Source organism: Triturus cristatus, chromosome 7, assembly GCF_964204655.1.
Source record: "Triturus cristatus chromosome 7, aTriCri1.1, whole genome shotgun sequence".
NCBI classification, from domain to species: Eukaryota; Metazoa; Chordata; class Amphibia; order Caudata; family Salamandridae; genus Triturus; species Triturus cristatus.
Window position 1 is genome coordinate 809,409,205 of NC_140590.1, and position 13,097 is coordinate 809,422,301.

A 13,097-nucleotide genomic window follows, 5' to 3' on the forward strand; every position below is an offset into this window, starting at 1 on the left:
ATATGTATCTTTAGTTATTTGACCCACAGATGTAGAGCATATCTTATTTGTCCCCTCTTTTTCCCTCCCTTACTCTCTTTTTGTTTACCGTTTAATTCCTAAAATTTGTAAACAGCTTTCTACTATATTTCATTCTGTATAATTTAATTGTTCTTATTTTTTGCACAATGGTATCTGATGTATTTTATCTTAATAAAGCTTATTAAACTTAAATAAAAATAACCCTCACCCCTATACCAAAATGTGATAAATAGGGCAAATGACAGAAGGCAGTATATAGTCCAATTGTCCCAACTCCTCCTAGCCGGAAAGGGGCAGAAAATCAAACCGTTTTTAGGCTAGTGTCAACATTGTGTACTACTCTGTGTAAGTTAGTCAGTGGGCCTCGCTTTTGAGACTTTATAAGTGTTTAGCCAGAGCTATTTCGCAAGGAATCGTGTGCTTCAGAGAGAGACAGAGGAAGTGAGGGAGAGAATGAGTGAAACTGAGAGAGGGGGGACAGATAGTGCGTGTTACAATGAGAATGACCACAAGAAAGATTAAAAGAAATAGAGGATGAGTGACTGGGTGAAAGTTAGACAGAGAGAGAAGGCAGAAGACTAGATATGGAGAGAAAAAAGAGCAGCAAAGAGGAAAAGAAAAAGAGGAGGGGAAATAGTTGAAGGAAGAGTGAAAAGAGATAAATTGAGGGTCGAAAAAGAGGAAGAGAATGGGCGACAGAGGAATGGAGAGAAATTAATATACAGGAAAGGGGAAATGAGTGGAAAATACATGTAAACCAGTGCCCACAATTATGTTGGAAGCCTTGTGGCCCACAGAGACAGCACAGCCTTTCCATGGGCATGCTACAAACCCACTGTGCTCTGCAAGTAAATAGATATAGCTTGAGGGGAGAACAGAAATGAAGTACCACCCCCTGGTCCTACGGGGCCTTCCAGCTGGAGGGCCAATTGTGGTGCGTTCCCATCAGTAATGAGACAGCACATATACTTTAGCACGGGAGCAGCACCTGGGATGCAAGCACAGGTCCATCTTTCCTACAGACACGCATTTATTCACTGCATGATGAAGAGAAAATTTGATAAGATACTGGCCCATGCTCATAACTCAATAGTTAATGGTTGGGTTCCGTTTCACACATGCCGCTGGATCTGCGTGCTGCACATTTTCACTCGAAGGTCATTGTCAAGAAACACGTAGACCAGGTGAATGACCCGGGGGTTTGAGTGGTGCTGGAGAGACGCTTTGATATGTGAGACGTTTGCTCTGAATATTTAATTAAATTACGCTCAAGGATCAAGAGGGCAAATTCCGTCTGCGGGAGCGCTGGTGCCGTGCTGATCAAACAGAAGCTACACATGCTACTCAAACAAAAGCCTTGTGGGCTACAAAAGCATTTCATTTAAAAAAGTTTATTTACACACACACACACGTAAGGATGAGACATGGAGTCATTTGAAGTTGATTCCAATATTTATTGTAACCCCAACTGGAGTCAGGAGAAGGACAAACCTCCACAAGTTCCACTCCTTCCAACCTTCATCCCGCTCACCTATGTTCCACATTAATGACATAGAGAACAAGACCTTATTGTAAAATGCTAATGCTGCCAGCTGAGTGCATTTCGCTCACAAAGCACAGAAACACCACATCCCTAAAACATGAGTCGAGAAGAAAAACAAAAATAGTGTGTCAAAACTAGCATAAATACACAGGAGGGAATGAGTACAAGTAATAGAGATAGTCACGATGGGAGGGAACCAATCACCCAAAGGAGGGACAAATACAGCCATTACACCACTGAAAGGCCAGCATTTCAGAACGCACACAAAAGAGCGAATGGAAATCGATGGGCATGCATGAAGCTCACAGAGTAGATACAGCATGTCTTAGAGAGACAGCACATGTGCTGCCTAGGCAAGACCTAAAAACAGTTGAAAGGAGAAGATCCACATTAAAACAGGACAGAAATAATCCTTTTTAAAGTCTTGTAATGGTCCAATCCCAGATCAGGCAATGATTGCCGGAAGATGAGAGTCGTTGGGTGGAAGCCTGAACCCCAAGTGACAGTTCTAAGTGTTAGAGTCATAATGGGGGAGATTGTTTAATGTGCTCCAATTGTTTCCTTTGGGTAGTGATGGAAAGCAGACCTTATCTTCAGCTATATGCACCCATAAGACCTGTCATGACCACTACCAAGGCATGGATAATCTCAATACCAACTGGGCAGCATACAGCACATCTGCTCACATTCCTTGCAGACATGCAAAACGATGAATGACTACAGTAGCCCAACTCTCTCAAAAGTCCTTGATTTTTACAACATGAGCAGCGAGAGAATCGTGGAAAAACACGGCGCTTTTGTAAATTTAGAACTTTCTATTTCAAACGCTCACTACAATTCCAAAATGTTGCTGTGCACTTAACCGCTTGCTAAATTAAGCTACACAACAGGTCTATCAAACCAAGCATAAAATATCACCATCAGCCCCCCTGAAACAACTCTCTTAGCGCCTCAGGCAAGTCCACTTCACTGGAGTTTATTAGAATCTTACAGACAGTATCCAATATGGGAGTGCCCAGGCCACAGGCCAGTGCTGTTCAGGGCATATGTCACTGCGGGGCACATAGAGAAGACATGCATGAGCAATCTTCCCACCTTCCAATTGAAGTTACTCCTATATTAACGACCGCCTCAGTATCCCCCCACATACATTTTTCCCAGAGCAGAGCTCCATTGTTTCACAGTAGTTCAGGTTGGGCTGGTTTTAATTCAGGTGGGGAGACATAGAGCTGTGCCAGCTGTCAATGACAACGAACCAACATAGATTGGGCATTCTTTGTTCAAAATGATGGTCGGGAGAAAGAACAAAGGACATGTTGAAGTCAAGAGGACGAGCAGACCTTCCATGGATGACAAGTAGCCGGCTGTACTGGCAGCTCATGATGCGCCTGTTATACACAGAAGTGAGCGTGAATGGAAATTCACAGTGACTTTTATCAAATGACTTTTGTATGACTAGTTTGACGGAAGTGAGCTTGCAGCTTCTGGGTGACTGATGGAAATGTAACTCAGCACACAGCCCTAATATAAAAACTGCTGTCTAGTGCCACTCCGATAGAGTCTGCTTCATTACTAAGAAGTTTAGCATATTGCAGGATGCCTACTGCCAAGAGAAATTAATTCCACTTGTGCCCAGATCGTGCAACTATGCATGCGACCCCCTCTCTCTTGTACTTGGCCTTTATGTGGCCACCAAGCCCTGACAGTCCAGCCTTTTCCTCCTACCCACACCAGAAATTCTTTAGTGTTTCATGCACCTCAATGTGTGCAGTGTATGGAAGGGAAAATATCACAGTGTGATGAAAGAACCACACAGATGTCCCATGAGGCATGTCTGCAACAACTATGTATGTTTCAGCTTGGCAGCGTGCATTGGATAAACCCTTTTTTGTCCTGTTTAATCAGTGGTGGCGACTGGGTGCTGAGACATAGTGCTTACAATTCGGGATTCATCGGAAACTCCATCCTTCCCAGGGTTTTACCATGGGCTCTGACAAGTCTCTTATCGGCTTGTATAACCTCCACGAAATCAATTTCAGCAGCCAAAGTGGACTCTTCTAATTGCCTGACTCCATGAGTCATTACATCCCAGACGAATCAGCATCTCTCATCTCAAGTGGGGGAATATCTCTGACCAGTACCAGCTATTCTACAGCTGAAGGCGACTAAAGCCACTGGAATCGAATCGGAGTACATTTCAGTGGCCACCATTAGGTGCTTTACATAGATAACAGGGCCTCAAGGAGGACATTAGAGGGTTACAGATATTCAATATTTAAACTTAAATACAATGAGGCAAGTGCGAAATTGCATTTACTCGAAACCGTGTGTACCTGGAACAAAAACCTCAAGAAGGCCTCCCTTTTAGGGATAATATTTTCTCTGCCAAAAGCAGGGAATGTTCTCTCCCATGGAAGAAGGGAAATAATCTGGCACCTGGGCGATGGTGGTTAGTGGTGCTGTATACAAGGGCAAGGCTGTGGGAGATATAAGTGGGTTACCCCATAAATAAACACAGATTCACACAAGTGAAAATGAAATTCATGTCTAAACGCAATCAATAATGAAAATTATTAAAAAATAAAATCGTCAAAATAGTAAGCCTTATATAATGTTCTGGAACTCAATATAACAATCCAATGTATATGACATTAAGGCAAGCAAAACAATCATAGGGAGCTTGGATTGTATATTTCTGTTCAAGTCACTCCTGGACTCACAGAATGGGGCAAAGCTGGCCTATGTTGTTTTGCTGGAACACGCCTGCGCCACTGTGAACCATGACTGGAGTGAGGCATGGAGATCCGGGGCCAGAGGTAATGGTTTTAATTGGGGGCAACGTGGGAAGAAGTACTACATTTCTACAGGAGTTCTCCGAGGCTAGTAGATGGTGCGGCAAGGTATAGATTTGGATGCCTACAGGATTGCTGGATGACTTAATTCCCTACGGCCTAGGAGAGACAAATTCTTGCAAGGCATCACGTGTGGTCAGTGTCATAAGAGTCTGCAGACCTTAAGATTATCTCATCTCAAATTTTGTTACTCTTCTGGGCTTACTGAAGATGCATCGAGAACCCTCCTGAGGATCCATACCAATGTGTATGAGGGCAGGAAAATTATCTGCCTCGTACCTAAAAGTATAAAAGCCCCCAAAAAAGTTGCACTATCCCTGACCTAGAAGTTACTAATAGTAAATAGTAAGTAAACAATGCAGAAATTGATTTGAACCCTCCTTGACAGACCATCCACTTTGTTAAGTGGAGATACCAACGTACAAAATGAGTGTTACAGGTGAGTAGATTTTTTTTTACAATAAGCCTGTACCAAAATGGCTGCATTTTGGGTACAGCCCTATTCCTATGGCTTCCTTGCGATGTGCGTTACTGTTCTGCAGTAGTTCTGTCCGTGACTGGGATTGGAAGAGGTCTCAAAATCCCATGGCCTCTTTGACTAGCTTGGGTGAGATTTGGGAAGGTTCTGTGGGGATCGATGGTGCTCTCAGACTACCTGAGTGGATTCGGATGTGGGCGCAGTGGGGACAGGCAGCTCTTTTGAGGTTAGAGGAGTGGTGGGTACGATGCTGGGTTTCTGCTTTTGTAGGCCGAGGAAGAGGGTGACAGTGAAGCCGAAAGCCAGGCTGCAACAACAGGTGTAGAAGGTCCAGCCCAAGTGTTTCAACAGCATTCTTGCTTCCAGAGTGATGGTAGTGAGGAAAGCCGCCATCGCTCCAGCGCAGAACAGCACTGAAAAGAAAAAATGAAGTGTGAAACCAACAGAATTTCTCAGAGAAGGGAATATAGGTGTTGGACCAACTAAACAGCCTTTGGCAGAAGGATGGGGGATACCTGGGATCAACTGCTCATCAAGGAGAGGGTAGGAGTCATGCAATACTAAGAGGACAAAAATAGAACAGCACAAAGGAAAAGGAAGACTAAGTGTAAAGCCAATTGCACAGCATTGAGTGGGAAGGATATGTGTGAGACTAACTAATGAGACTGTCATTCGCAGAGCACACATTCTGCTATTGGCATGCCATTGTACTGAAGAGCAGAGAGCAGGAAAGAGTTGCAAGGCCATCTGAACAGCACTAAGGGAGACAGAAAATATGAGAGCAACTGCAAAGAAAAGCACTAGGTGGAAGGAAGATGGGTGACTCCAAGCCCTCAGACCACACCTGTATTGTCGTGTAGTTCCTAGGAGTCCCCCAGGACCTGCGTGTTTTGGATGACCTAAACTGAGGGCTTGGTGTCCCAATCACTTCTGGATACCCCCACAGGACATGTGACCCGTTAGACTAACTAGCTTTACAGTGCTACTACCACCCCCATGTATTCTAAAGTGGTGTAGGTAGTCTCTGGCAACCACTGAACATGACAACCCTGATTGCTCAGGGATTGTGGAAAACAGTACAGTAGTTTTTGCTCAGACACTCATGCTTGCTTTCTCTCAGAAAATACACAGGATGGCGATTAGGGCGTTTAAATAAGTATTCATTGGTCGAGCGTCAACCTCATGTAGAACATATGTGCTGTGACAATCAGGAGACAAAAGCATGCAATAGAGATTGCTAGTACCAATATCGTAAATAGTAGATACATTTCTACCATAGTGCTAATAAGATAAACAGAAGCAGTTCAGATAAAACCAGTAGCACTTGCAGATTCCTAAAATGCGTGCCCTAAGTAAGTTGCCTAAATGTACCTAGCCTAACCTGGATGTGTAGATGTATATGTGTATAGCTATGTGTATCTGTAGCCAAGAAACCCCTAGGGATAAACCAACTCCCTCACCTGATGGTTTAGAATGAAGGACCCCGTCTTTGTGTCGAGGATGACAACCCACAAAGGATGTCAGACCGCTGCATGGTGAAGATTCAGCATGCAGGACCCCGTCACAGCTTGGATGGAACTCTCCTCTAATTTGCTAGGGAAGCGAGGGTCTTTTATACTAAAGTGGTCACTCCAGGGTTTTTTCTAGAATCGATATGTTTTTAAAACAATCACAGATGTTTTGAAACCAATCATAAATGTTTTGAAAACAATCACCGATGCTTTTCTAAACCAGTGTGATCATGCACAGCTGGCTGCTGGCCAAAGATGAAAAAAAAAGTGGTGACCCTTATACAGAATAATTCTGCCTTGCCTGGGGAGATGTTTATGTACTTCAGGTACAGGTATTATGATAGAAGACTAAGAGCCTGGTGTCGAAGAGACAGGATCAAGCTACTCGGTGCAAGGTAGCCTGTTTAGAATCGTTATTGTCATGTGGATGGGAAAATGTATGTAAAAATGGGGTATACATGACGGGACTATCCTAAAAGACATGTCACTATGCCACAAAAATCCCACTCTTCCAGTGCTTACCAGTCTTTTTAGAATCATGACCCACTTTTTAGAACAACAAACTTTCACGACCCAACTAGCTTTAATAGCCACAAGGCAGTCGATTTTTGATGTAACTAAAGTATGGTGTTACAGCACACTGTTGTTGACAGAGAGCACATTTTCCATTGAAATGGCCACTACATTTGCAGGCATTCAGTTTTATTGATTTGCACACAAAGGATAATGTGTGGAAATCAGTTTCGGTGATTATGTATCATTTGAGCATCACAAGCAATTGACTTGATTAGCTTTGATCCTATTAAAATCTTTGCTTCCCTCACACATCAGATTTACAGAAGTGTGCTTCATTTTCGCTTTCCTAACAGCTGAATGTGTGCAGTTCATTTACAGGTATTTACATTTTATTGTGTTACAGAAAATTACATCCTACAGCCTTTCCGTTCTCATTCTCTGTACCCCAGCAAGACTGTTGCATTATTCGCTTTACTTTCTTTGACTGCAGAGTGAGAGGATTGTAGTAAACACCAATCCTCATGTTAAGAAAAGCAGCAATTCGTCAGAAGACATAGTCTGACATTTGATCATTTGTCTTCGAAGCGCAACAAATCTGACATGTTAAATACTGGGGGGCAGATTTACAAGAAAGTGACACATCTGTAGAGATGCAAAACCAAAGGGGATGATGGACGGAGTGTTGAATATTGCTAACACTCACCCCCAGTCAACTGATCTGGGTTTAATCCATCATTCTTTATCTCACTCCGCCACCCCATTCAGACATGGCCATATGCAAATCAGTCTGACCCTGTGCCTCATAGGAACAGTCCAGCCCGAACTGCCAAGCCATGTCTTCCCTGGACCGGAAACAAGCATCCGTAGAGATGCGTCACTTTCCCTGCGCCACCCTGAGACACCCTTGTACCCCCATGGTTGCGCCGTATTTACAATATGTCGCACCATGGCGCAAGGATTGACAGATGCATCAGTAATGCTGACGCATCTTTTGGGGCAAAAGTCACACATTGCTGGAGTCGTGTCGCAAGCACAACGCAACTCCAGCACTGCATTTTGAGGCCTATTCCCACTACACTGCATTACTCCTTACGCCTGCTCAAACCAGGCGTAAGGTTTTGACGCAGTGGCATCCTAAAAGTGACACAGTGAAATCTTGTAAATTCCACTGCGTCACTTTCATGTGGTTTTCTTGCATGGGAACGCCCACCCTACATATAATGGAACGCAGGGCTTTACAGCGTGACGCATCTCCCTAGATGCGCCACGTTGTAAATTGTCCGCATTTTTTTTACACCTCCGCTGCATCACAAAAGTGATGAAAAAGTGGTGCAAAAGTGTTGCAAGGGGCTTGTAAATCTGCCCCTGAGTTTAAATGTATCTTTATTTATTGCTTATATTTTCACAAGCCACCAAAAATCGTCTTGTGATCCACTGTCGTGACCCACAGTTTGGAAATCAGTGCACTATTCCTTACATGATTCCAGTCAACCCAGGAATTAATTAGAACACGACACCCAAACATATCATCACAGGTTGCTGGAAATGCAATCCTGTAATTCGACGTTTTGCATACTGCACACAGACTCCTGACTGGATGCATCGCACATTCGCAGGTGTATTTATGTGGAGCGTCCGTGAGGCTTACCTGCCAAGGTGCTGAGGACCACTGCGGCCACGGGTCTCTTTCCCTCCACAAGGGTCGGCTTTATGGTAAACAAGCTGAGAAAAGTCATCGATGCTGAGGCTGTGAGGCAGATCCAGGAGAGGCTCCCCGGCCCTGCAACGAGAGAGGAGAGAATCATGGGATCTGAAAAGTGCATATGGAGCCAGGAGAAACTTCCTAAAACGAGAGTATGGAGAGGCCTTTGGGAGAGGCGGCCATCACCGAAGGGGGGCTGGGAGCACAGACTGCCTGATGAGGCCCTGTTGACAGGATGGGTAGGGAGGCTGAGGAGTAACTATAGGAGGGTCTCATTTAATGAGATAATGGAGGTCCAGTTCAAAGAGAGGATAACAGCGCTGTGATGAGAGAGGAGAGAGGCTGGCAGGGCACCCAGCAGAGGCTGCTCTCTGCAGAAGCACGACAGGCTGAGAGCACATGGAGGCGAGGGTCACAGGCCTCTAATGATAGAGGCGATGAGAGAGGCATTCAGGAGAGGGCCCTTCACCGTGCACAGAGGGAAAGAGAAGCGGAAGGGGGTCGTTGCTAAATGAAACGACCAGTGTGGGCATTCTCACAGGAGCTCTTACTGTTCGACCCGTCCCAGAAAAGAACGCATGCCCTGTACACCTCCCACCTCATGCCAGCAAGTACATGGCAACTGGCCAGAATGGCTTGTTTCAAACTGGGTAAAAAGCTGCACGGGCACTTAGCATCACAACCAGTTTTCGGGGACATTAAAATATTTCTTTGATAAATGCTGTGCATCATTCAACAGAAAACACCCCGTTATTATTAATCAATCAATCAATCAATCAATCGCATTTATAAAGCGCGCTACTCACCCATCAAGGGTCTCAAGGCGCTGGGAGGGGGGGGGGGTCAGTGCTCGAAGAGCCAGGTCTTGAGCTGCCTTCTGAAGGAGTGGTGGTCAGGTATGGCGCGAAGGTGGCTGGGCAGAGAGTTCCAGGTCTTTGCTGCTAGAAAAGAGAAGGATCTTCCTCCGGCGGTGGCTTTGCGGATGTGGGGTATGGCTGCCAGGGCCTGTCCGGTGGAGCGCAGAGTGCGCGGGGGAGTGTAGAAGGAGACGCGGTTGTTGATGAGTTTGGGTCCGAGGTTGTGAAGGGCTTTGTGTGCGTGGGTGAGTAGTCGGAAGGTGATCCGCTTGTTGACGGGTAGCCAATGGAGTTTTTTCAGGTGTCCGGAGATGTGGTGGTGGCGAGGGATGTCCAGGATGAGTCTTGTGGCAGCGTTCTGGATCCGTTGGAGTTTCCTCTGCAGCTTGGTGGTGATGCCAGCGTACAGGGTGTTCCCGTAGTCCAAGCGGCTGGTGACGAGGGCGTGGGTGACGGTCTTCCTGGTGTCGGTGGGGATCCAGCGGAAGATCTTGCGGAGCATGCGGAGGGTGTTAAAACATGCCGAGGTCACCGAGTTCACCTGTCTGGTCATGGTGAGGGAAGAGTCCAGGATGAAGCCGAGGTTGCGCGTGTGGTCGGTGGGTTGGGGAGTGCTGCCTAGGGCGGGGGGCCACCAGGAGTCATCCCATGCGGTGGGAGTGGGGCCGAGGATGAGGACCTCCGTTTTCTCTGTGTTCAGTTTTCAGACGGCTGTCTGTCATCCAGTTCGCCACTTCCTTCATTCCTTCATGTAGTCTGGTCCTGGCTGATGTGGGGTTGTTAGTGAGGGATAAGATGAGCTGGGTGTCGTCGGCGTATGATATAATGTCGAGTCCGTGTTTGCGTGCGATGTTCGCCAGGGGGGTCATGTAGACGTTGAAGAGAGTGGGGCTGAGGGAGGATCCTTGAGGTACGCCGCAGATGATCTCCGTGGCTGTGGATCTGAAGGGGGGAAGGCGGACTCTCTGAGTCCTCCCGGAGAGGAAGGAGACGATCCATTCCAGGGCCTTGCTTCTGATGCCGGCGTTGCTGAGGCGGCGTATCAGGGTGCGGTGGCAGACCGTGTCGAAGGCTGCAGAGAGGTCCAGGAGTATGAGGGCCACGGTCTCTCCCTTGTCGGTCAGGGCTCTGATGTCGTCCGTTGCTGCGATCAGGGCGGTTTCGGTGCTGTGGTTGGCCCTGAAACCGAACTGTGTGGGGTCGAGGGAGTCGTTTCCAGGGCGTTGGTGAGTTGAGCGTTGACGATTTTCTCAATCACTTTGGCGGGGAACGGCAGGAGAGAGATGGGCCGGAAGTTTTTGAGTTCGGTGGGGTCTGCTGTAGGTTTCTTTAAGAGGGCGTTGAGCTCTGCGTGTTTCCAGCTCTCCGGGAAGGTGGCGGCGGTGAGGGAGGCGTTGATGACGTCTCGGAGGTGCGGTGCGGTGCGATGATGTTGTCGGCCTTGTTGTAGATGTGGTGCGGGCAGGGGTCCGATGGGGATCCGGAGTGGATCGAGTTCATTGTGCGCGTGGTCTCCTCGGTGGTGGTAGGGTTCCAGGTGAGGATGGTGGTGGTGTCGGTGGCGGGTTCCGGAGGGGGGCTTGTGTCGGCGGTCGGGAAGCTGTTGTATATGTCGGTGATCTTGTGGTGGAAGAAGGTTGCGAGGGAGTCGCAGAGGTCCTGTGAGGGAGGGATGGAGTTGTTTTCTGCTTCCGGGTTGGAGAGCTCTTTAACGATGCCAAATAGTTCCTTGCTGTTGTGGGCGTTGTTGTCAAGTCTGTTCCGGTAGGCTGTTTTTCGTGCGGCGCGGAGGTGTTGGTGGTGTTGGCGGGTGGCGTCCTTGAGAGCTGACATGTTCTCTTCGGTCTGGTTAAGGCGCCACGTCTTCTCGCGGGCGCGGCATTCTTTCTTGGAGTTCTTGAGGTCGGGGGTGAACCAGGAGTTTTTCTTGTGGTTGTTGGTGCTGGCTTGAGTCTTCAGGGGGGCCAGGAGGTTAGCGCAGTCGGAGATCCAGTTTGTGAGGTTGTTGGCGGCTACGTTGGGGTCGGTGGTGCTGGTGGGTTGGTTCTGGGAGAGGGTTGATGCGAGCTGTTCCGTGGTGATACGATTCCAGTGTCTTCTTGGTGGTTGCTGGGTGTGGTGGGGCACGGTGGTCTTCTTGAAGATGAAGTGGACGCAGCTGTGGTCCGACCAGGTGAGTTCGGTGGTGTGGCTGAAGGTGATGTGTTTGCTGGAGGAGAAGATGGGGTCGAGCGTGTGTCCGGCGTCGTGGGTGGGGGTGTTGACTAGCTGATTCAGTCCCAGGTTGGCGAGGTTGTCCAGTAAGGCGGTGGTGTTGTTGTCGGTGAGGTTCTCCAGGTGAAAGTTGAGGTCTCCTAGGAGGATGTAGTCGGTGGATGAGAGTGCGTGAGGGTTGACGAAGTCTGCGATGTCTTCGCTGAACTTGGTGCGAGGTCCTGGTGGTCTGTACATGAGGGTGCCTCTGAGGGTGGTTTTGGGGTCGCTGTGGATCATGAAGTGGAGGTGTTCGGCATCGGGGAGTGAGTTGTCGGTGTCGGTCGAGATGCGGATGGAGTTTTTGTGTGCGATGGCGATGCCTCCTCCGATGCGGTTGGTGCGGTCTTTCCGGATGATTTTGTAGCCGTCGGGGATGGCTATGGCGATGTCGGGTGCCGAGGAGGGGTTCATCCAGGTCTCGGTGAGGAAGGCGATGTCCGGGTTCGTAGAGTTGATGAGGTTCCACAGTTCGATGGCGTGCCTGTGGATGGATCGGGTGTTGACCAGGATGCAGTGGAGGTTGTTTCCGGGGGAGTAGTTCTTGGCGGAAGCGGAGTGGGTTCGGAGGCAGGTGAAGCGGCAGTTGCTGCAGGTGAAGGGTCCGTGGGTGCGTTTCGGGGTGGCGCAGCAGCAGCCCAGCGTGCGGCCGGGGTTGAGGTTGGCGAGGAAGGCGGGGTCGTAGGTCAGGCGGGGGCGCGGGGGCCAGAGGTTCGGGTGCTGGGCGCGGTCCAGGCGCGGACGGGCGCGGACGGGCGCAGACGGGCTTGCCTTAGGCGCGCCTTCGGAGCGCCAGCGGCGTGCCCGCTGCGCGCGGCCGCCATATAAGGGGTAGCCGGGGAGGCGGGGACAGCTGGGAGGTGGGAGGAGGGCGGGTAGGGGGGAAAAAGAGCGGGAAAAGCGGCGAAGGGCCTTGGGGAGGCGAGGAGGCCCGAAAAGGCGGAAAAGTACCTAGAAGGGGTACAAAAGCCGGAAAAGCGAGAAAAAACGACAAAAAGCGGCGGTAGGACGGGAGGGGGGACGGCGGGGGCACGAGGGGCAGCAGGCACTCAGGGATACAAAAAGCAAGGGGAGCGCGATCACAACAGGGAAAGCAGGCACTCAGGGATACAGAAGGCAAGGGGAGCGCGATCACACGGGGAAAGCAGGCACTCTGGGATACAAAAAAGCAAAAGGGGACGCGATCATACACAGGGGAAAAAGGAAGACACTCTGGGGGACAGTCGGTACAACAACAGAGCAGAAGGCAGGCACAGAGGATCTGGTGGCGCCGCGAGGGCAGGGGAGCGACCTACCCTATTCTAACCCAATAGACACAAAACTGCACCCAGCAGAGTGACCACAAGGAGGTGTTCTCTGGATTT

The 13,097-nt window shown here is 48.8% G+C and overlaps 1 protein-coding gene across 2 annotated transcripts in view; it reads right to left on the reverse strand.

Moving 5' to 3' along the window:
- Positions 1 to 1,478: 1,478 nt before the first annotated feature.
- LOC146810615 (uncharacterized) overlaps positions 1,479 to 13,097 on the reverse strand; it is an 80,043-nt gene continuing 68,424 nt past the window's right edge. For both annotated transcript variants that reach the window (XM_085617669.1, XM_085617668.1), the window contains 2 exons: positions 8,570 to 8,701; positions 1,479 to 5,307 (listed from right to left, as the gene is read on the reverse strand). In XM_085617669.1, the coding sequence (XP_085473795.1) occupies positions 5,063 to 5,307; positions 8,570 to 8,701 (377 nt within the window). In that variant the 3' untranslated portion in view covers positions 1,479 to 5,062. The remainder of the gene's footprint in view (positions 5,308 to 8,569; positions 8,702 to 13,097) is intronic.